Genomic DNA, 21,060 nt, shown 5'->3' with positions numbered 1-21,060 from the left:
TGCTGTTTGTTTTTTTAACCATCATTTTAGTTTTTCGTTGGGTTGTGTCTTATTGTGTCTTATTGCCGATTCTACAGAAACGAGTGATCAGAACTATAGCTAAAACCACTTTCGATGCACATACTGATCCAATCTTTCAAAATCTTGGTATCTTAAAATTTCATGATATATACTTAATACAACTAGGCTTATTCATGTACTCCTATCAAAACCATACTCTACCTTTAAAATTTCATTGTAAATTTACCTTACAAAGTCAAATTCATTCGGATGATAAAAGAAACTCGTTTAAATATCGTCTGCCTTTCTGTCGTACTCGAACCAAACAATTTTCAGTTTTTTATCAAGGACCTAAATTTCACAACACCTTAAACACCAGCGTTATCAACGCTTCCTCACCTTTTTCCTTTAAAAGAGCTCTTAAGGCATTTATTTGTAATAATTATTAGTATACTCCAACAGAAATCTTGCGAAAAAGTCTTTTAATATTCAACATTATTTGTAAACTTCCGTAATATTGATTAGTTTAATTTTCCACCTGATATTATTTTGTATCCGTCGACGTAATTTTTATGCCATCTTCGAAAAATTGTAATTGAGGAGGCCTAATTAACATAATCTCTATAGTTTCCTTTAGGCCTCCTCACCATTTCTTCCTACATTTTTTTTTTTGGCATTTTTTTTTTAATTATTGTAATCGTGTGGCAAATAAAATACAAATACAAATAGCAGTCGTGTTGGCTCAGTTATACGAAAACAATACAAATACCGAGTTTGCTTTATTTTTATTCCCACGGTCAGCTAACCAATACATGTCCAGCTCTAACTATTAAAACCGCTACTATTGGCTTGTCGGTTTCAAAGAGTTGGAGTCGAGTAGGAGTAGTAGGAGTTGGGTTGGGGGTGGGTGATAGCTGTAAGCAGTAGCTGTTAAAGAATAATAAAGACCAAGATGTAAGAAGCACACTCTCGGTACCTTCTCTTGTAGCATGCGAGTTGCTCGAGCACCCCCAACATAATTATTTTGGTGGAGAACCCAGGTAACTAACCTTGAAAATACTTCACAACAGTAGTATGCGGATGATTAAGCGTTAAATTTTTAAAATAATTTTAAACATTAAAATCACCCTTACTTAATTAGGCTAGGAATCTCACAGGGTTTTTTTTTTGCAGATACTCCTAAAAAGGTAGATAACATCCATCGAGCAATATGTTTTGCGTATTCTTGCTTTCCTTCCGTTCAGTTTTAGTCAGAAATTCAGCTATTCTCTATTTTCCAATTGCCCATAATACACTCTGTTTGCACCCCAAATTCTGCATAAACCATTGTTTTTAAATGCTCCTCGGAGTATTGCATTTTCCCAAGAGCATTTTAAGACAATAAGTTATGCAAAATTTGGGGGGCAAACAGAGTGTATTATGGGCAATTGGAAAATAGTCAATTTTGACTTCAGATAGCCGCCATTCTTTTAGTTCACTCATGAATAAACAGCTGGGCCGCTGCGCCTGGAAACGAGGGTGATCGATGGTCTATTGCTTGTGCTACCTTTTTTCTAAATCAACCTTGTTTCCAAGCTTCTCACATCTTCCAAATTTGGTCAACGCCAGTTGGTTCTCAAGAATTAGCCGCGGGCTTGGAACCAATCAAAAACGGTGAAATACTTTAAATGAGTAATTCTTATCATTATCATTATCATTATCATCATCATTATCATTATCATTATCATTATCATTATCATTATTATTATTATTATATTTTTTAACTGAATTTTTTAACCCCTTCCACTGTTTCCCTTCAATGTTTTAGGCCTCTGCTGGAAGACATGGCTACGCTTGCCCTTCTCATTTTTGCGACGTTTTTAATAGTTGTATGCAAGAAAACCCAGAAGCAAGACCTTCGTTTCAGGAAATCAGAGAATCACTTCTTGCACAAGTAGGTTCTCACACACTTCTTTTCGTGTACCTTCCGCTAGTAATTCCACCATATCATCATAGATGAACAAATGTAAATCCTCCCTCTTTTTAGCCTCAATTAACATTATAGAGCTTTAGATTTGAGGACGATTACTACGATGACTACGAGAACGAGATTTTCTCATTACTAAGTAGTGCACTTAAGGTGACTCGACCCAGTTTTTTTGGGGGGGTACCATCCTACTTTGAAGCTCTCTGGTATCTCCACCTTTACTTTTATCGTAAGTCTAACACATAGAATGGATAACATATAGATCAATCTACAATATAACATAAAATTTTTGGCGATCGGAGTAAATGTCACGTGGTTATAATGCCATGCCCCTTTGAGGTCTGAGTCGAAAATCTGCTGTTGGCGGCATTTTTTCGTGAAAATCTCTCGGCTACACATAGTGCGCATTAGTGCCTTGCGCTGAACAGAGTTTCACCAAAATCGCAAAGACCCAATTCGAGAAATTCAGCGGTTTCCAAATTTAGGTCATAATTTATGCGAAAATGACAAGCAAACTTTACACGGATTATATCTAATAAACCAAGAGATTCATCCCTTTATTTTGGGCATCGTTATAACAGATGGGTCCTTGCAAGTCAGCAAAACGCTTTAAGGCCTTGTAAATGCGCGCGATTTCGAGCAAAGCAAACATATAGAAATTATAGTTTTCGCTATTTGTTGACGTTTGTCAGCGTTTAAGAGTCCTTCTCGCGAAAAAAACATTTTCTTAAAAATTCGTAGTTTTTTTTCCTTCAATTTTTTTCAGGGCCACAATTAATTAACTAACTACCCGGACTCCGAATTTCATGGTCATTGAAAAACTGTGACATTATCTTCTATAAGCCCAAACTTGAGTAAACATTGAAGATTTTTAGCGTTTTGGCTGAGTTTGTGCTTTGGGAGTTGTCTATTGTTTCTAGTCTGTCATTATACAGCATTCTTGTTCAGCACGCGTGCAATGACCACACTTGGCTGACTTCCGAATGCTCACCGAGATATTCCTGCACGAGTTGGTTTAATTATTGGCTTGCATTAAACCTATGAAAAAATGATATTTTTGTAATAGTAAGTAGATTTAGTGTGTAGCACTTCTTGATTTTTTTGCAAAGACACAAGAAGCACGAGAATTGATTAAAAATTGTTAGTTAAACGTCTATGTATCACGCGATGGTCTGTCTCACTGTACCAAAACTATCATATCTCGGTGAACATTCGGAAGTCAGCCAAGCGTGGTCATTGCACGCGTGCTGAACAAGAATGCTGTATAATGACAGACTAGAAACAACTCCCAAAGCACAAACTCAGCCGAAACGCTAAAAATCTTCAATGTTTACTCAAGTTTGGGCTTATAGAAGATAATGTCACAGTTTTTCAATGACCATGAAATTCGGAGTCCGGGTAGTTAGTTAATCAATTGTGGCCCTGAAAAAAATTGAAGGAAAAAAAACTACGAATTTTTAAGAAAATGATTTTTTCGTGAGAAGGACTCTTAAACGCTGACAAACGTCAACAAATAGCGAAAACTATAATTTCTATATGTTTGCTTTGCTCGAAATCGCGCGCATTTACAAGGCCCTAAAGCGTTTTGCTGACTTGCAAGGACCCATCTGTTATAACGATGCCCAAAATAAAGGGATGAATCTCTTGGTTTATTAGATATAATCCGTGTAAAGTTTGCTTGTCATTTTCGCATAAATTATGACCTAAATTTGGAAACCGCTGAATTTTTCGAATTGGGTCTTTGCGATTTTGGTGAAACTCTGTTCAGCGCAAGGCACTAATGCGCACTATGTGTAGCCGAGAGATTTTCACGAAAAAATGCCGGCAATATTAGATTTTCGACTCAGACCTCAAAGGGGCGTGGCATTATAACCACGTGACATTTACTCTGATCGCCAAAAATTTTATGTTATATTGTAGATTGATCTATATGTTATCCATTCTATGTGTTAGACTTACGATAAAAGTAAAGGTGGGGATACCAGAGAGCTTCAAAGTAGGATGGTACCCCCCAAAAAAACTTGGTCGAGTCACCTTAAGCGCGTAAGCCAGCGTCATTTTGGCGGGAAAACGTGATAGCGGCTGTCATTCTACAACGGTTTTCATCGTGAATGTCGTAGTGGCGGGAGCAAGTTATGAAATGTAAGAATTTTTATCATTTTGGTATCGGGAGAGGACTTTAAAACCTCCTTCAGTATAAATAAGCGTACTATTTTTTTGGTGAAAAAAAAGTAAAATGAAACTTTTCGGGATGTCCTTTTTTTTTAGAACACGCGAGTTAAATCTCGTACTCGTTCTCATCCTCAAGTCTAAAGCTCTCTATTATTTAACCGAAACCGGTAATTTTTAACTGAAGCGGTCTTTCATAAACGCTACTGAAGTGACGATGTTCTGTGTGTTGGAGTATGTATGATTACTGAACATATTCGTTTAAGAAGCTGAATAGCCTTCAACTGCCTGTATCAAGGGAATACTCATAACACCCTCGCTTGTGTCCGCCCAATAGAGGCAAGAACGATCAACAGTTTATCAATAAGTAGCGAAAAGAACAATAAGAATTAGTAAAATGATCACCTAAAGGAAAACGTTTTGGTCATTAAACAAATTATTTCAACTAATTTTGTAAGAAAATGTCTGAAGATCAGTCCAGAAAATGGTATGTAGATATTAGCACTTCAGGTGTATGGTTCTGCTCATTATAGGTTTCACAACATTTTATTTACGTAGAAGTTTCCATCGAAAGTGAGAGTAACTTCTACGTTTATTGCCATGTCACCGGATTTTATCGGCTTTAAAACTGGAGAGTTGATTACATTGATCGCTAAGGACAGGCACAAGTAAGCAATGACCATTTCTTGTGTATAGTCGAATCCTCTAGTAGAAACCTTTTGTAGTCGAAAACGTGTCAGCTGAATAGAGATGTGTACCTTAGGGAGGTTAAAAAGCAACGCTTGTATGCAGGTGTCTTCTAGTCAACACAGATGTCCATCACATAAGGGAGATTAAGAGTGCATTGTTTGTACTGCTTTATTTGGCTGGGAACGTGTCTAAGTGTCCCTAGTCAAAAAAGGTTTTTCCAGAGCAAGATAAAAAGTGGAGTGTTAATGTTTATTTCCGACCTTGAAAAAGTACCATCTAATTAAGAGAGGTGTCCTTCTAAGGGAGGTTAAAAATGCAGTGATATACTTGGCTGGTACCATGGCAAAATTTCCTGTAAGATATCCCTATAAAAATAAACCTAAGGGATGGTCCATGTGGTATGTGTCTAAGGATTTGCGTTTGTTTGTAGGGAAGACGAAACTGTCTGGTTAGGTGAAAGACAGGACAGGAAAATCGGATTCTTTAAGAGCGAGCATGTGAAGGAAGTGTTGGGTTATGACATTATGGACGGTAGGATGGTGAATTCGTTTCTGATTACCAAATTAATATATCCTGTTACGTCAGTGTATAAAAAGCTCCCTTTCAGACCAGGATCGTTTATATTGAGTAATTAATTAATTAATTTATTTCTGGGTACGTATCTACAAAAAAAAAAAACAGCCAAACGGAGACAAACGCATCAAAAGTAAGGGAAGTGCGCCAAACAGTGCAAAAGGCCTTGTGTACACTCAAAGTCGGATCCATTGTGCAATATTGGACATCCAATGACCTGTTTTATAGGCCACTAATCATTAACGCCTGCCTTTTTTTACCAGATTCATTTGTTCCACCAGAGATTCGAGCGCGGGGTCCAGAAGCCGAACTTGCGTTCCAAAAAGCCCTGCAGAATGGAAAGGTGAAAGTTTACCGTGGTCGCATAATGCTACTTGGCCAGGACAGGGCGGGCAAAACGAGTCTCAAAAAATCTCTTTTGGGAATACCTTTCAACCCACAGGAAGAGAGTACGGTTGGGGTTGAAGTTGATCCTTCAAAATGCCAAGTGGACGTCGACCAAATTAAAAATTGGGAGCCCATAAAAGATAAGAAGCTTGAAGTATCTGAGTTTGCTGAAGACATTGCAATGCTCATCGCAAAGGATTTGAGTGAAGGACAAGCTGACAAACAAGATATTTCGCAGCCCGCGGGAGTCTTAGAAGAGGTACCGCTGATGAAACATTGTACATGTTTTGTAACCTTTGTTGCGGTAGTCGAGATTACGATTTTGTTTCTTTAGCATGGAACTGAGACTTCAGTGAGGTTATAATTATCAACCCACTGCTTCGTCTGATTTTGTTTTGCTGTTGTTAAATGTTGTATTTTTGTTCTCCGAACAGTGGAGATGTTATTTGCTGATTTATTATGTTGAACTTAAGGCTAGGGCGTCATTTCAAGTCTTTAATTAAAGAATGCAAAACATCAGTTTACTTTTCGGTCAGTGGAAGCTTACTTGGGGTGCTTTAGTCCAGTTCAAGTTTTTGTAAAGCTTGTTATACACCTGATTGTTTTGTAGAGGAAGAGGGACGAATTGGACGGAATTAGGCCAAAGCAATCTGAGACTTTGTCACCCGTAGCCCAGTCGACAACGAATGTAAAACCTAAGAGCACCTCAGAGCTGCATGGCTCCAGGGATGATAATGCAGAGGAGAAAAGTTTAAGCAGTTCATCAGATCAAGGTGTGCAGTTAAATATCGACACCACTGCTGCGTTGTCGGACGATGTCACAGAATTGGTCATTCAATACTTGGAGCGGCTCAAATTGGATGATGACATCAAAGCAAAGGAAGTCATTTTGACGCTGTGGGATTTTGCTGGACAGCACCTATACTATGCGTCACACCCTGTCTTTCTGTCACCGCGAGCAGTGTACGTCCTGGTGTATAATCTTAGCAAAAGTCTAAGTGCCGAGGCTGAGCCCTGTGTGAGACAAGGTATTCATGACCTTCTCTTGGACAACCCAAACAGCGAGACCAATTTAGATAGCTTACTGGCCTGGTTAGTTTCTGTTCATAGCATTCGTCGTCCCGCAGAGAGTAAAGCTGTGCAAGGTTCAGATCATCAAGGCAGGAAGTTGCCCTATCTTCGTCCACCAGTCTTCATTGTTGGTACAAATGCTGATCACCCTTTTGAAGACCCCGAGAAAATGGAAAAGTGCATCGAAAGGGGTATCTCGGGCAACACTTACGAAGAGCACGTGATCAGGCCATTCTTTGCAGTCGATAACACTAAGTCGCAAAGCGATGACGGGATCCAGAAACTACAGAAGGAAATTATGGAGGTATTGAAACGAGAACCGTACATGGGTGAAGAGGTACCAATTAGGTACGTTTCGCAAAATAGTGTGTTCTATTCAAGGTAGTAATTCGGTACCCTTTTTGGATTGGACTGAAAAGCACGATTAAAAGAAAACTCAATATACGACGTCTACTTCATTTATGTCAGGTTTCGTTATTACAAAATTGGCTGTTTATGCATAACGGAAAATTGTACATATTTTGTTGTTAAATGAAATATCGTGGCGTTTCGTAATGTTTTTTTTTCTTTTTTTTTTTCTCATTACAGTTGAGGGGCGTAGACCTCTCGGAACAATTTGCAGCTCTGACATAAGCAAGCTAGACGTAAAGTGAAATATTCAGTTACCCTAATGGAAAACCAAATACACAAAATCAAACCCACTTTTTTTTTTTACCTCCAATCCTTTTTCGGTCGTCTTTGCTTGTAACGGTTTCTTCGTTGTCCCTTTATTGTTCACAATAGGTGGTTCAATTTCGAAAAAGTTGTCGAGGCATTGGTTGCGAAGAAAACTTTCCACATGTCCCTGGACCAGCTTCTGACCGTCACCAGAAGAGTTTGCCAAATCGAGGACGATGCGGAGTTGACGGCGATGTTAAATTTCTATCATGATCTTGGTGTTATAGTCAAGCATGGCCATACAGTAGTGCTGCAGGCTCAGTGGCTTATCAACCTATTTAAACAACTGATAACTGTCCGGCCTTTCAAAGACGTGGTAAGTCTTTAAGGACTTTAAGATTCGAAGACGCGAGGAAGAATACGAGGTCTAGATTTTGCTCAATACAAAGTAAAACGCGCGTGAACCAGTTTCCTTCTTGGGAAAACCCTGACAGCCGTCGTCTTTTTATTACGAGTTTTAGCGATAATATCCTAGTGGCGGAAGCAAGAGTTGTCAGATGTTAGACATTTTATCATTTTGCGATTGGGAAAGGGCATAACCTCCTTCAATAAAGGTAATGGTGCTATCTTTTCTGCTATAAAACGTCTTAAGCATTACGGGCTATCTAATACACAAATAAATCTTTCATTCAATAATAGTACTCGTAGTTGTTCTCGTCCTCGAATCTTAAGGTCTCTAATTGTGCGTTTGAGCGAGTTCCCTGTTTTTATCCCCAGGCCGATAAGAATCATTCTTAAACTGATGCATATCTCATACATCTGCATTTACTATCCGTTACGAAAATCTCTTTAAAAATGTTGAATACCTCCTTTAATGAGAACTTTATTAATGTTTTCCCTCGTTTTTATACTCCTAAGGTATTGGATGCGCATCATGTAGTCGCTTATCATTCATCAACTGTAACATTTATTGATATAAAGTCTTTTACCATAACCTGAACTATTTCGTTTACATGTGTTGGTCGACTGCTATTGTCTGTACGAACATAGACAACCTCTTGATAGCGCAAACATTTTTCTCAGCCCTTGCTCGCAAGTTTCTGGTGAATGTCTCTGGAATTAGGCATTCAGGCACTTCGGTGTTATCGCAAACGAAAACACAAATCGACCATACTAACAACAGGCCTCTGTGAGATTTATTCATATTCTGAAGATGTTCCTGAATTGTTCTAAATTTTAGGATCCTTTGTTTTCCAAATGTTGGCGCGAGCTGGAAGAAAACGGCATCCTTAGAATGGCTCTTGTAGATCACATTTTCACGGATTTCATTCAGAATGGCCTTTCGAAGCAGGACGTCCTTGATATGATGGAATTGTATGGCTTAATTGGCAAGTTCTCCTGCTTGTCTTCGAAGGACGATCAAGTGCAAGAATACTTCGTTCCAGCTCAGCTCAGATCATCTCCATCTGGTCTGTGCAAGATACGTCCCTCCGATAGTGATCCATGTCCACTATACATCCATTTCCCTGATGGATTTGTTCCACACGGGCTCTTTTCTCAGCTGCTCTCAAGGTGTATCAGTTGGTGCTCCCAACAAGGCCTCAAGCAGCCTCCACAGCTATTTAATAATGGTGCAAGGCTTTTCATTGGAATGCAGAGTTCTTTCGAGCTTTTCCTACTTTGCAGAAAGAGATTCATCAAGGTTGTGTTGAAGATGAGCCAGAGATGTCGTTCCATGACTGGGGCATTGACAGCTGCCTCAACGAAAATGGCCAATGAGGTTCGGGCCTTTGTTGAGGCTTCTTTAAAAGCCCTTACGTCTGAGCTGCCCTGGTTGCAGAGCCTCCAGTATGAACTGTGCGTCGCTTGCTGTCATTGCTTGCAAAATGGTGACCAGTGCACTAAACAAGAATCAACAAGTTGTTCTCAGGATGAGTGCCTGCATCTTCTCCGAGTACATCTCGGAGAAGAGCCAATTTGTACAAAGAGCTACAATGGTAAAGCGGTTAAGGTGAATGGGTTAGAGAAATGGTTCCAAGCTTACAAAGCTCAGGTAATCTTGTTTTCACTGATGCCACTTGTTTAACTGTCTAAAAGAGCAGTTTCTGCTTTATAATTATAGAAGCAGGCTGATATTACGCCTTCGCTAATGCTTATGTTACTCCTTTGTTTGATTTAAATTAGAATAACGAGGAGGCCTTGGAGTGCCCGCTTGTGGGCAACGAAATTTTAAAAGGTACTATGTTGATCTCCTTTTCCTTTGTCTTGATTTCCCCTTCCGTTTTGTTTGTTTGCTTGGGGCTTGTTTTGTTATATACCACGCTTGTTTTAAAACTCGCGTCAAAAAATGCAATTTAAAAGCTAATATACATAGTAGCTGTTGCTTCCTTGATCTGTACCACTAATAATTCACTCTTTCTAAGTCTAACAAAAGTGTCTGAATCACAGTCTTAATTTTACCTTGACTGGTTGAACCAGACAACTGATCAGAATTTATCTTGTTTCTGTTTTCCATTACCGTTAATTTCTACTGAAACTATCCTTGAAAACAGGCGGGTTTTTTTCACCTTTTTCGGGTGATTGAAGGCGAGCGCGGAGCGCCAGAGACTCCCGTTGATAAACGGCGAAAAAAATGCGTTATTAGTTTCACGTCCCTCCCGTATTGCGAGACTATTGCGTGTCTGGTGCTCTACGTCCGCTTCGCGCTGGCTTTCGCTCGCCAGAAAAATGCAAACCGTCTGTTCTGCACGTTAACTGAACTTCACCCTGTTAATCACTCTAGAGTAGCCTTTTAAGCATTCATTAAACGTTGCTTTTAACAGATTTTGCATCACTCAAGTGTGGCAAACCCTCAACTGACGACCTTCTACTTATTGCTTATGACCTTGGTTCCTCGTGGAAAATGTTTGGACGGGCGCTTAACCTAGACAAGCCACAGCTAGAACAAGTTGAAGAGGATGAGCGGAAACTGATCGAAAAGAGCTATGGTGTGTTATTGATTGTCGTTAGCAGATAGGATAATTTGCATGACTTGCCATTGGTATAAAGACATACAAAGCATCTCAGTTAAAGACACGCCTGAAATCCTTAAATAAACTTGCCGTTGGAGTTATTCTTAGTTTGTTATTGAGAGTGAAAGCTACAATTAACTTTCCATGTCATGTCTTTTGGTGTGTGCTTGTTCGTGTAAGACGTTTGCATTGTGTAATTTCTCCTAGTTTCGTGTGTAGAAATTAAAGTAATAATTAAAGTAACCTAATCCCACTTCAGGTATGCTAAAGAAATGGTTGGAGTCTTGTGGCGGCACTGCAACATATCAATGTCTTGCGGTAGCTTTCGAACAGCTGGGACGAACAGATCTTGCTGCAAAGTACTGTAACGTGCACAGCGATCCCGTCAAGGGTAAGTGCTGGGGTTGATTTAATAAAGCTTTTACAAGTGTAATTTGCAAGTGTAGCTATTGTTGTCAGATTCTAAAACAATGGCTACACTTGTAAATTACACTTGTAAAAGCTTTATTGAACTGACCCCTGGAATCTTCGTTGATATCAAGTTCCGCTTATTAGTTAACACGATCATAGGATGGCCAGCTCGTCATTGTCAACTTCAACATTTTCAGAGAGCGATAACTCCTCTTATACATTGTATAGTTTTCCTTTTTGTCCTTTCACAGAAAAGAATAGCACCTTGTCTAGTCCATAGTCATGTATAGTTCACAAGTAGCACAACCCTTAAAGCTAACCTTTTCAACACGAGAGAAAACACGCTCTTTTCTCGGCGGGTGAAACAACAGACAAAAAAGGCGTCTGTTTTCGCAGGTTAGGACGTGTCAAAAGTCAGATAGCTGTAGGATTGTTGTATAACTTGCTTATCATACTGAAAAGTGGAATTGTTTCCTATTTTTCACAGATTATGTAGCTTTGCCTTCATCGATTTCAATTAAGGCTGGTTCACCATCCAGTAAAGACCTTCTGGATATTGCTGGTGAATTTTGTTCTTCTTGGAAGATGTTCTGCCGAGCGTTACACCTCACTGAATCCACGCTGGCACAGATCGAGGAGAACGAGAGGGATATGGTCAGCAAATGCCACGGTACAGTTGCTGAAAATGCTTTCATAAGCTGAAGCCTTAATAAGCTCTAATGTCGATGCGTTGCTTTAGTTTAGTAGAAACGAAGAGTAGGTTGTAGGCGATTAATAAGTTAGTCGGTTAATTTCAACAAGACGTCCTCAAACCCCAAGGGGAAAAAATAATGATGATGATGATTATATAATAAAAAAGAAACAATAATCTTTATGATTTCTGCTAAAACGAAGTTCAGGACCATATATTTTTACGTTAACTAAGAACACGTATTTTACCACTGCAGCTGTGTTACGGATGTGGACAGTAAAGTGGGGATCTAAGGCGACCTATGAACGCTTGGCAAAGGCACTGCAGCATCCAGCTGTTAAGCACTCAAATCTGGCTGCTAAGTATTGTCACTTGAACAAGAGTACTTCTTAAGGAGGGAAATGGTGTCCGAGAAGATATAACCGGAAAAAAAAATTAGTTGCGTGTTCAATATTGTATCAACGTTTAGCGCAAGAACTGCACATTTAGTTGTAATGCACTCAAACCAATCTGCGAAGTATTGTCACATGAACAACAGTACCTTTTAAGGTGGGAAGTGGTGTCCGACAAGATATAACTAGAAGAATGATTTGTGTATTCATTTTCTGTATCAAGGCTTAGCACGGCACTGCAGCATCCAGCTGTGGGGCACTCAATTCTGGCTGCTTAGTATTGTCACGTAAACAAGAGTACCTTTTAAGACTGGAAATGGTGTCCGAGGAGATATAACTGGAAAAGTGATGTGCACGCATTCTTTGTACGAATACGACGTGCGACATTGCTGCAACAGGTGCAGGCAGTAGTGCATATTGTCTTCTCCGTCGAGTGCAGATACCCCTCTTGTATAGCCTACCACGCACAGGCTCTTACTGCTTCGTCTCGGAGGATTGCGTGACGAGCCAATTACTTATTTGTTAATTTTACGGTTATATACTGCCGTTCTAGAGCAGTGCAGTGCACTCCAAGTATCCATGTGAAGCGCAGCACCATTATATTATAGGAAATACCAATCAGTTTTAGCTTGCAAATTGCAAATTAATTTGTATTTATTAACATTTTGTAGTAGTTTGTTATCTATAATTAGAATTTCGTTGTTAATATCAATATTAATTTTAGTTACTTTTAGTGAATCCGATTATAGTTTTAAGTGTAGGAGAAATAGAGAATAATACATGGTCGCGCGGAGATATGGAATTTATCTTCGAGTGTTCACATCGATATCGAACGAGTGAGCGCAGCGAACGAGTGAGATATCGAATGTGAACACGAGAAGATAAATTCCATATCTCCAAGCGTCCATGTATTATTCTGTTTATTATATAAACATACTTATGACGGCGTTTTTGATGATTTTCCGAAGATTTCCGACCACCTTCCGAAGATTTCCGAAGATTTTTCAAATTGTCCCGAAGACCAGACGAACGTTCCCGAACATTTCCCGAAAATTTCCGAAGATGTCCGAAGATTGCCGAGCACTTTCGAGGAAGACCCGAAGATGTTTCGATGATACACTAACGAATTTAAGTACAATTTAAGAGACAAGATACATGAAACCTCTCTGAAAAGTTTCCATGGGCAAAAGCTTTTATTTAGAAATTAGATATCAGCAAGGTAAAACAACTGTTAGTGATAACGTTACCGCGTTGCGACAAGGTTACTCTAGGAGTGACAAATAGTGATGCATAACTATTGCTATCGTGATATACTCCTTTAAAAAAGTCGACTGAGAAGGCTCATTATTTGAGTACTACTTTCAATACTGCTATTGCTGACAGAGAGGTCCTTTCAGTCCGCTTTACTAAATAGTGGTTTTCTTTCTAAAATTTAATTTAGTACAGGCCAAGCACTCCACAGCAGTACGGGCTGTTTGGTGATGTCTGATCCTTCTTGAGAGAAATCGTAGTCTAAAAATGTTCCTGGCAGTGTTTTTTTTTTTTTGTAAAATGGCGGAAGGTGAACGACCTCTGCACCCGGACTGGCACCTACATCACAAGTTATAAAGGCTCCGATCGATAAATTTTTCCTTTAATGGCAGTAAAACGACTTTATTGGCCATCTAAAATGGTTTAACTGTTCAGTGCTACGTCACTACACTACTTGTTTAGGGATACCTTCCAGCAGTTTTGAAAGGTCGTCAAAACTGTATACAACTCGAGTTTCAACCTCGTTTCCAGGATGCTGTAATAGCTTGTGCGGTTCTACATAACCTGAAAGGCACCTCAATAGGTGTTTTATTAGTGGTTGCCAAACGGAGTTTTAAGCTCAAGCCTCGTTTCCATGCTGCCGCAGTCACGTGACCAGTTTAATTGCCTAACAGATACTTTGTCAAGTCAGATACACTATTATGTGTTATAAAGAGTAATTCTGTTAGCAATCTGTTGTCATTAAAGCTTATTTTCAAGTGCTTTTAAGTGGAGCCTAGTTTCCATGCTATTGTGGTCACGTGACCAGATTAATTGTTTAACAGATACGTTTTCAAGTGAGGTACACTATTATGTGCTATAGGAGTAATTCTGATGACAATCTGTTGTCATTAAAGATGGTTTTCAGGTACTTTAAGGTCCAGCCTCGTTTCCATGTTACAAACGTCACCTTTTTGAATCCACCCTTGTGGCCGTCTGTGTAAGTTACAAAATTGCCGACATTATTTTTTATGTTCCTTAGAGTCCCGTTAACACGTTTAGATAGGTGGCTTGCTTTTTTCACAAAATTCCCACGGGATTACAGATGCTCACAGACTAATTGGCTTCATATAGGTTATCGCGATTCAGAGACGATCGAAGGTGCGATTTTAGCCGATTTAAGGTCGCGATTTCCTGCTTCTCAGAAGCTTTTGGGAACTGTTTAGTGCTGTGCTTATATATATATTTCTATCTCAGAAGAGTGAAAGAGATCTGTAGCTCATACCTGGGTTTGCTTAAATAAAAAATTCGTCCGTTCAATAGTTACGTTTGATCATGATGGACTTTATCAACAGGGCAAGGAGGGGGAACGCGAACAAAGAGCAAGGTGAGAAATCTTGTATCGTCTCTCATAACAATTTTATTTTCATCGACAATTTTATATTATTTTGCAAACAGTGACTGTTTGTAATCCTTATAAGCAAATAAATCTTCTATAGGCAAAGGAAAAACAGACCAAAAGTAGCGCCCCAACAGCTACAGCACAATAGGAATTTCACCGAAGCTACGGCCGCAGAAATAGACCACAATCTTGTCTGTACGGTCATTGAAGTGAGCGCAGTGTATCGATTTTGTTTTAACCTAACCTCACAGTTTTAAAATCCTGTATGATGTTGTCCAGATCTTCGATAATAGTTTGTCTTTTGGTTGAGATTTATTCCCTCGCGTAAATTTACAGGGGCACCCAACGACTGTTTTCTGTAAAATATCTGGTTCGGAGAAACAAATATTGCCTAAAATGTTCTATCATTTGAAGACGGCTAAAAATTTCTAGCTGACTGTTCCATCCATGTCAGACAATTTTAGGAGCTACCCTAATAAATTCCCTAGGATTTTCCGAAGTCAATTTTTCACATTTTACTCCCCAGGTTTGGCTATTTTTCGTAGTAAAAAGAAAACCTACAATTTTCGGATTCAAAAATGAGATGGAGAGAGGAATTAGAAAATTTCTCACTTTCGCAAAGCGTTGAATTGCACCTAAAATTTTCTGGAAAGTAATACTGAAGCCCTAATAATTTCGAAAAGTTGCCCTCGGATGACCGAACAGATACAAATTTTATAGCACCCAGGGGCGGATCCAGGATTTTTTTTAGGAAGGGGTGCACTCGTCTCTTGCTCTACTTCAACACCGATAAACCACATAGTTTTTTCTTTTTTGCAGAATACCAGTTGTATTAGAAAACCGCGGGTCATCTCAGGGGGGGGGGGGGGGGGGCGGGGGTGCGCACCTCCTGCACCCTCCCCCTAGATCCGCCCCTAGCACCAGTGAGAATGCATTTCTAGTAGAGATCTAAAAGTACTCTGGATGGCCTAAAAAGTGTTTTCAATGTATTTATCAGGAAACCTTCGTTGGGTGCCCCTGAATTTACATAAGGATTTGCCTAAACATAGCACACACTGCATGGAAATTATTTTAAAGAGAGGCTTTCAGTTTTCGCACTGTGTTATGAAAAATGTTTTGTTTCCAACGGTTACCACAATATTCAAACTTATTTACCTTTGCTGGTTTAAAATGAAACAAACTCTTCCTGGATTTTGCGTTACACGCTTCACGTCGGCTGTCGCTTCGGCAAGTTTCTCAGCCCGTTTCCCGGGACTTGTGCTTTTGTGCTACTTGGCTGAGACAATCTCTTCATTCCAAGACACTTTCAACGCCTCATAACGGGGAAACTAATAGGGGTAGACCCGCGGGTAGACCCCAAAATTTACATAGAAGAAAGGCTGAAGTAACAAGTTGACCGAAATAATCCGATAAAACCGCTAACAGTAACCAGCAGTGAATCCAGTAAGAAAGGAGAAAATAACACTCATATCATCATGGCGGCTTGCACATGACCGAGCAATTTAAACTTGTCACAAACGCTCAAGACGGCGATATAGTGTCGAGTGAATAGACCTTGTCACGGTTTTGGGCGCCATCTGGACGAGTAGGCAAACGTGTGAGAAAATTACATTGTTTGTATGAGAATCTAATGTCGAATAATTTCCGTATAAACTGAAAAGGTTGTTCTGAAAAAAATATCAGTTGTAAACTAATGCTACAAAGCAAAGGATTGCACTAAAAAAGTTTGGGGGCGTACCCGTCCTTAAATTTCTCCAAAGGCTTGCTTTAGATTTTCCATATCAGATTGTCTGTAATTTTTCCCTGGACTTTCTTACAGACCTATGTATAGAAAATTTTAAAAAGTGGTTCTAGGTCTTCTAGCGCATGTAACGCCCTCAATTTTTTTTAGTAGCATACCTAGGAGTGAAGCTTTAGTTTCGATTGATATTGTTTTCAGAACAGCCGTTCTACCGAAATTATTCGACATTAGATTCTCATACAAACATTGTAAGTTTTCACGCGTTTGCCTACTCGTCCGAGATGGCTTCGAAAACCGTGACAAGGTCTATTACCAACACAAGCTTGGAATAAAGTGAAAATTTCACCACATATCCCTCTGAAAACGGTTAGTTTCGAAAACGAAGCACGAAGCACCCAAACCTCGAAAACGAGGCACCCAAATCTCGAAAACGAAGCACCCAAAACTCGAAATCACTGTAGGTTGAAGAACTATAACTTAAGTCTTGCATGACGTAAGCCGAACCGGGTGCAGGCATGCAACGGATGCGTCCGCACCTCCAAACGTCCACAAATCCATCCCAAGGTTATATTTTAAGCCTGCGAACTGTTTAACTGAAAATTCTAGATAGGAAGTCCTGTATTTCTAGTCTCGCGATACTTGTCGTTTCGCTCGCACTTCCATCCCTGAGGAAAAATGAGGGACTACTCGTCGTCTAGGTGACTTGACAAGGGACTGTCTCGTGTTTTTAAAGAGTAGACAGGTTTCGAGTTTTGGTTGCTTCGTTTTCGAGTTTGGGTGCTTCGTGCTTCGGTTTATTTTTCCGAGTGCTTCGTTTTCGAAACTACCTGTGAAAACGGGTCTTTCCAAGCGGGAAAAACACTCTACAAATGACGCATTCTGATTGGTCGAATCTCGTGACGCACACCGCCTGGTTGGCAGCAGAAGAGATCATTACTGGAGCATACCAGCCTCCTCCTCAGGCGCTTCGTTTTTCGCATGGCAGAGGCGAGCGCGAAACGAGTGACTGGTGATGAACCGCAAGGGACCATGGGAAGGGTACAGACGGCAGGCGAAGCGCCTGCCAGATCTTGTGTCGTTTTCTTGGCAAAAGGGTCGTTTTCTTGGCACGGCCCAATTTTTGGTCTTTTTAAGTCTTGGAAGCGATCAATTTTAGTAGCATATTGTTTTAAACATTGTAAACTTTTGAATAGACAGGTGAATCGCTCAAAATTTCCAAAACCTGAGATATAATAATCGACAGGCTGCAAAGGAGTCGGATTCTGCTGGATTCTTACGAATCGAAGACCTCTAACAAAATATTTGATGACTTGACGGTATCGGGTAAGTCTTATATTTTAGTATTTAATTTGTCGTTTATTGTAGAATCCCGATTAGTAAAGTACAGCGCCGGCGACTATGTTTCTATTTTTTGCTCTTTTAGGCCAAATCCACCGAACAACGAGCAAGTAACCTTGTCAATTGAAAGAAGTGCAAGGCCTAGCTGAATTGTGCAAGGTCAGGAGTTGATTATCAAGACCACATTATGTCCTTACACCAAGATTTAAGTCTGCGACGTTACTAACTATGAAACCAGGGACAGATGGATATATTTCAGTTGATGCTTTTGACAAAATAAATAAAAATGCATAACTTGAATTGTGGAAGCTTACAATTACCTATCTCTCGGTATAAGATCCCTAGATTCTCGAGGGATAAGTAATGAACTTTATTTTCGGATCAGGGAAGGGGTTGAAGAGAAGGAAGGTGCCAGCATTGATCAATCAATTATTTTGGACTACCTCAGTCAATCTTGATGAGGGAAACGAAAATCTCCAGCTATAAAGGCAGTCTTTTCTAGCTTAATTTTTTTTAGTATTTTTAATTATTATATAAACACCAATGAAGTACCAGGTGAGCTTTCGCGCAAAAACTTGGTATCTTCACATGCGCCTTTCACACCAAAAAACTATTAAAGTGAAATGGTTTGGTATTTCATTGGTGTTTAATATATAATAAATAGAACATTACATGGGTGCTTGGAGATACGAAATTTCTCTTCTTGTGTTGAAAAAATATTTCACTCGTTCGCTGCGCCCACTCATGAAATATCACTCGAAGAGAAATTTTGTATCTCTGCGCAGCCATGTAATATCCTCTATATATTGTACAATAAATAATGCTAAAATACATTTATCGATTTCATCTTTTGTAAGAGATTTTGTTATTGCTATCATTAGTTTTAACTTTATTTCATTTCATTTATGGGTGTAAATATTCATATTCCTTGTGATTCGATTCGATTTCGATTATTGCCTTTTAATTTTGATTCGATTACGTAAACGTTTCTTAATTCTTATAACATAACGCGCAGTGTAAACAGCATGCAATCCTAAACCCTCAATATAACAATAGTAACAGAGACAGGAAGATTCACAGTTGCTTGGTTCGTCGCCATGTTTGAGAACCTGATAAAGAGTGTGTTGCACATGGTTTATTGCCCTATTTGGAAATTCTCAAGGGGAGGTTGAAGGACAGCATTTTTGCCAGGCAACTCAAAATGGCGCACGAATTGCTATCGTCTTTGCTCATCAATCAAAAACACTCATTAAAGAGTTCTGGATTCTTATTTTAGACTATAATAACTCACTGAGGGCACCCTGGAAAAGATGTGCAAAAATTGAACCAAAATCGAAATGCGGAAGCAAAGAATCCTGAATTGAACTGAACGGTCATAATCACGATTAATCGAGAATTTGATTAATTGTTACACTACTAATTTTATTTAGCTAGATGTCTGGCATGATGGCACCCCTATTGCAAGACTAAAAATGTTTGAATAAAGTATATAGTTAAGTTAAAACACTATGAATCAATGACCACACTACTACATCTCATTCAAACTCCAGGTTTGTAGTCTCAATGTAACTTTATTGGGACCCACAAATGTAAAAGAAGGGGAAAGGGCTTAACCCTTTTTTAACAGAAGTCAGTAGCCCATGCACAGCAATTTTTTCGGAGGGGAAGGGGCAACTGTACACATACTTTTATCACAGTATTAGTTCAAAACACACACATCAACCTAATTTCCATTTGTCCAAAATCAAGGAATTATAGGAGCAAAGTATTTTATTACTTTGGGCAAGACAGCTAGATCGAGTTTAAGTTGGATTAGGGGTGCAAGTGCAGGTTTTCTCTTTTGCTGACCATAGTTCAATGACCTGACCACATCTCAGTTCAGTAATCTTGGTAGAAGTTCATAAAACATACATCAATTCAATGTCCAGTGACACTAATTTAAGGAATAGGAGCAATATTTTCTATTTCTCTGGGTGAGGTCGAAGCAATGGAAAGGGGTGAGGGTTTTGCATGGCTGAGCTTCTGGTCCATTTATAAAACAGTTGGCATTTTTCATTGCTTGACACTGTTAATAGACCTGACATTAGCCTACTAATAGTGTAGTGTAGTGTTTTTTACTGCATATTCTTCCAGTTTGTCCAGGGGCCTGTTTTTACTGTTCTTTCCATTCAGTACTTGTATCTTGATTATAATTTTGTAGTTAAAATTTCTAGGAAGGGGGTTGGGGGTTAGTAGTTATGCAGAACCACTTATACTTATCTTAACGTTTTTTGCATTTCAAGCTAATTCTGTGCCCATTGATAATTATTAGATGATCTTGTATTCCTCTGCAACTCCAAAGCAGGTCAAAAACTACCCCTTCAGAAGACTTTTGAGGGGAAATTTATGCTACCACAGGTTTGCCAAGAAAGGAACCATGTATAAGCAAGCACAGGAACAACAATGTTGAATCTGGGTAGAATGATCCCAAGAACTGCATAATACTCAGTGTTTCCTACCACCAGCTGGCACTGATACAATGCAATCATCATTCTCTAAAATGGCATTCACAGCATCTTGTTTGCCATGAAATTTGAAATATTCAAACACAATTATTTTTTTAAAAAAGTGTCTAGGACAACGTCTCCTGCCTGGCCAAATGGTAGTTATGATGGTATCTCATCAACTACATCACCCTCTTCAATCAGGGTAACAAAATTGTCTATCAAATTGAAACCAAACTTACCAATAATTTATTTATTCAGACACAAATGATGTGTTATAAAAGAGCATGGCAAAACCCAATTGGTCTACTGTGTAATATCACAAAAACAAATAAAAAACAATACAGACAATAAGTATTTGCTGCACACTCGACACGGCTTCATCATAAAATGAGGTATATAAATAAAAAGTAAGTAGAATTTATTTACACCGGGCTGTGCATTCAGTGACAAGTCTAGTACCCACTGAGGAAATCGAACAATAAAAAACTACAAGTAAAAAAACCCTAGACCTAGTTTTGTCGCTGTTTTTCCTGTACATAAGCTTACATTGTCGAGCAAATGATACACAATGCGAAATCCTGAGACAAAAATTTAACAGATTTAAAAAATATTTTATCATCTATTTAATAACATAACTTAGAGGTCTTGAGACTAGACTGGTTTGTTGCCTTTTTGAGTATTCAAGATACAGCGTGCAGCGAATAGTATTATACCTGCCAACTTTTTCTGAGATATAAGCGTGAGATTTTCATCATGGGAGAGCTGCGATTTTTGAAGACTACACGATCATTTCCGAAGATTCCCGAAGAAGTCCGAAGTCTTCCGAAGACGTCCGAAGTCTGCCG

The 21,060-nt window shown here is 39.2% G+C and overlaps 1 protein-coding gene and 1 long non-coding RNA gene across 2 annotated transcripts in view; both read left to right on the top strand.

Annotated features, from left to right (window-relative positions):
- The window catches only part of LOC140948215 (uncharacterized), a 28,987-nt gene extending 16,214 nt beyond the window's left edge, over positions 1-12,773 (top strand). The window contains exons 11-22 of the mRNA XM_073397435.1: positions 1,808-1,933; positions 4,694-4,803; positions 5,256-5,356; positions 5,662-6,044; positions 6,396-7,204; positions 7,640-7,889; positions 8,754-9,593; positions 9,698-9,749; positions 10,336-10,500; positions 10,784-10,915; positions 11,423-11,605; positions 11,883-12,773. Of these exons, the coding sequence (XP_073253536.1) occupies positions 1,808-1,933; positions 4,694-4,803; positions 5,256-5,356; positions 5,662-6,044; positions 6,396-7,204; positions 7,640-7,889; positions 8,754-9,593; positions 9,698-9,749; positions 10,336-10,500; positions 10,784-10,915; positions 11,423-11,605; positions 11,883-12,019 (3,288 nt within the window). The 3' untranslated portion in view covers positions 12,020-12,773. The remainder of the gene's footprint in view (positions 1-1,807; positions 1,934-4,693; positions 4,804-5,255; positions 5,357-5,661; positions 6,045-6,395; positions 7,205-7,639; positions 7,890-8,753; positions 9,594-9,697; positions 9,750-10,335; positions 10,501-10,783; positions 10,916-11,422; positions 11,606-11,882) is intronic.
- A 4,850-nt stretch (positions 12,774-17,623) lies between these two features.
- On the top strand, positions 17,624-18,029 carry LOC140947449 (uncharacterized). The gene is made up of 2 exons (XR_012166971.1): positions 17,624-17,714; positions 17,815-18,029. It is a non-coding gene; the product is annotated as an uncharacterized lncRNA (long non-coding RNA).
- The last annotated feature ends 3,031 nt before the right edge of the window (positions 18,030-21,060 follow it).

The sequence above is a fragment of the Porites lutea genome, chromosome 9 (assembly GCF_958299795.1).
Source record: "Porites lutea chromosome 9, jaPorLute2.1, whole genome shotgun sequence".
NCBI classification, from domain to species: domain Eukaryota; kingdom Metazoa; phylum Cnidaria; class Anthozoa; order Scleractinia; family Poritidae; genus Porites; species Porites lutea.
This window is presented reverse-complemented; position numbering and strand designations above follow the sequence as displayed.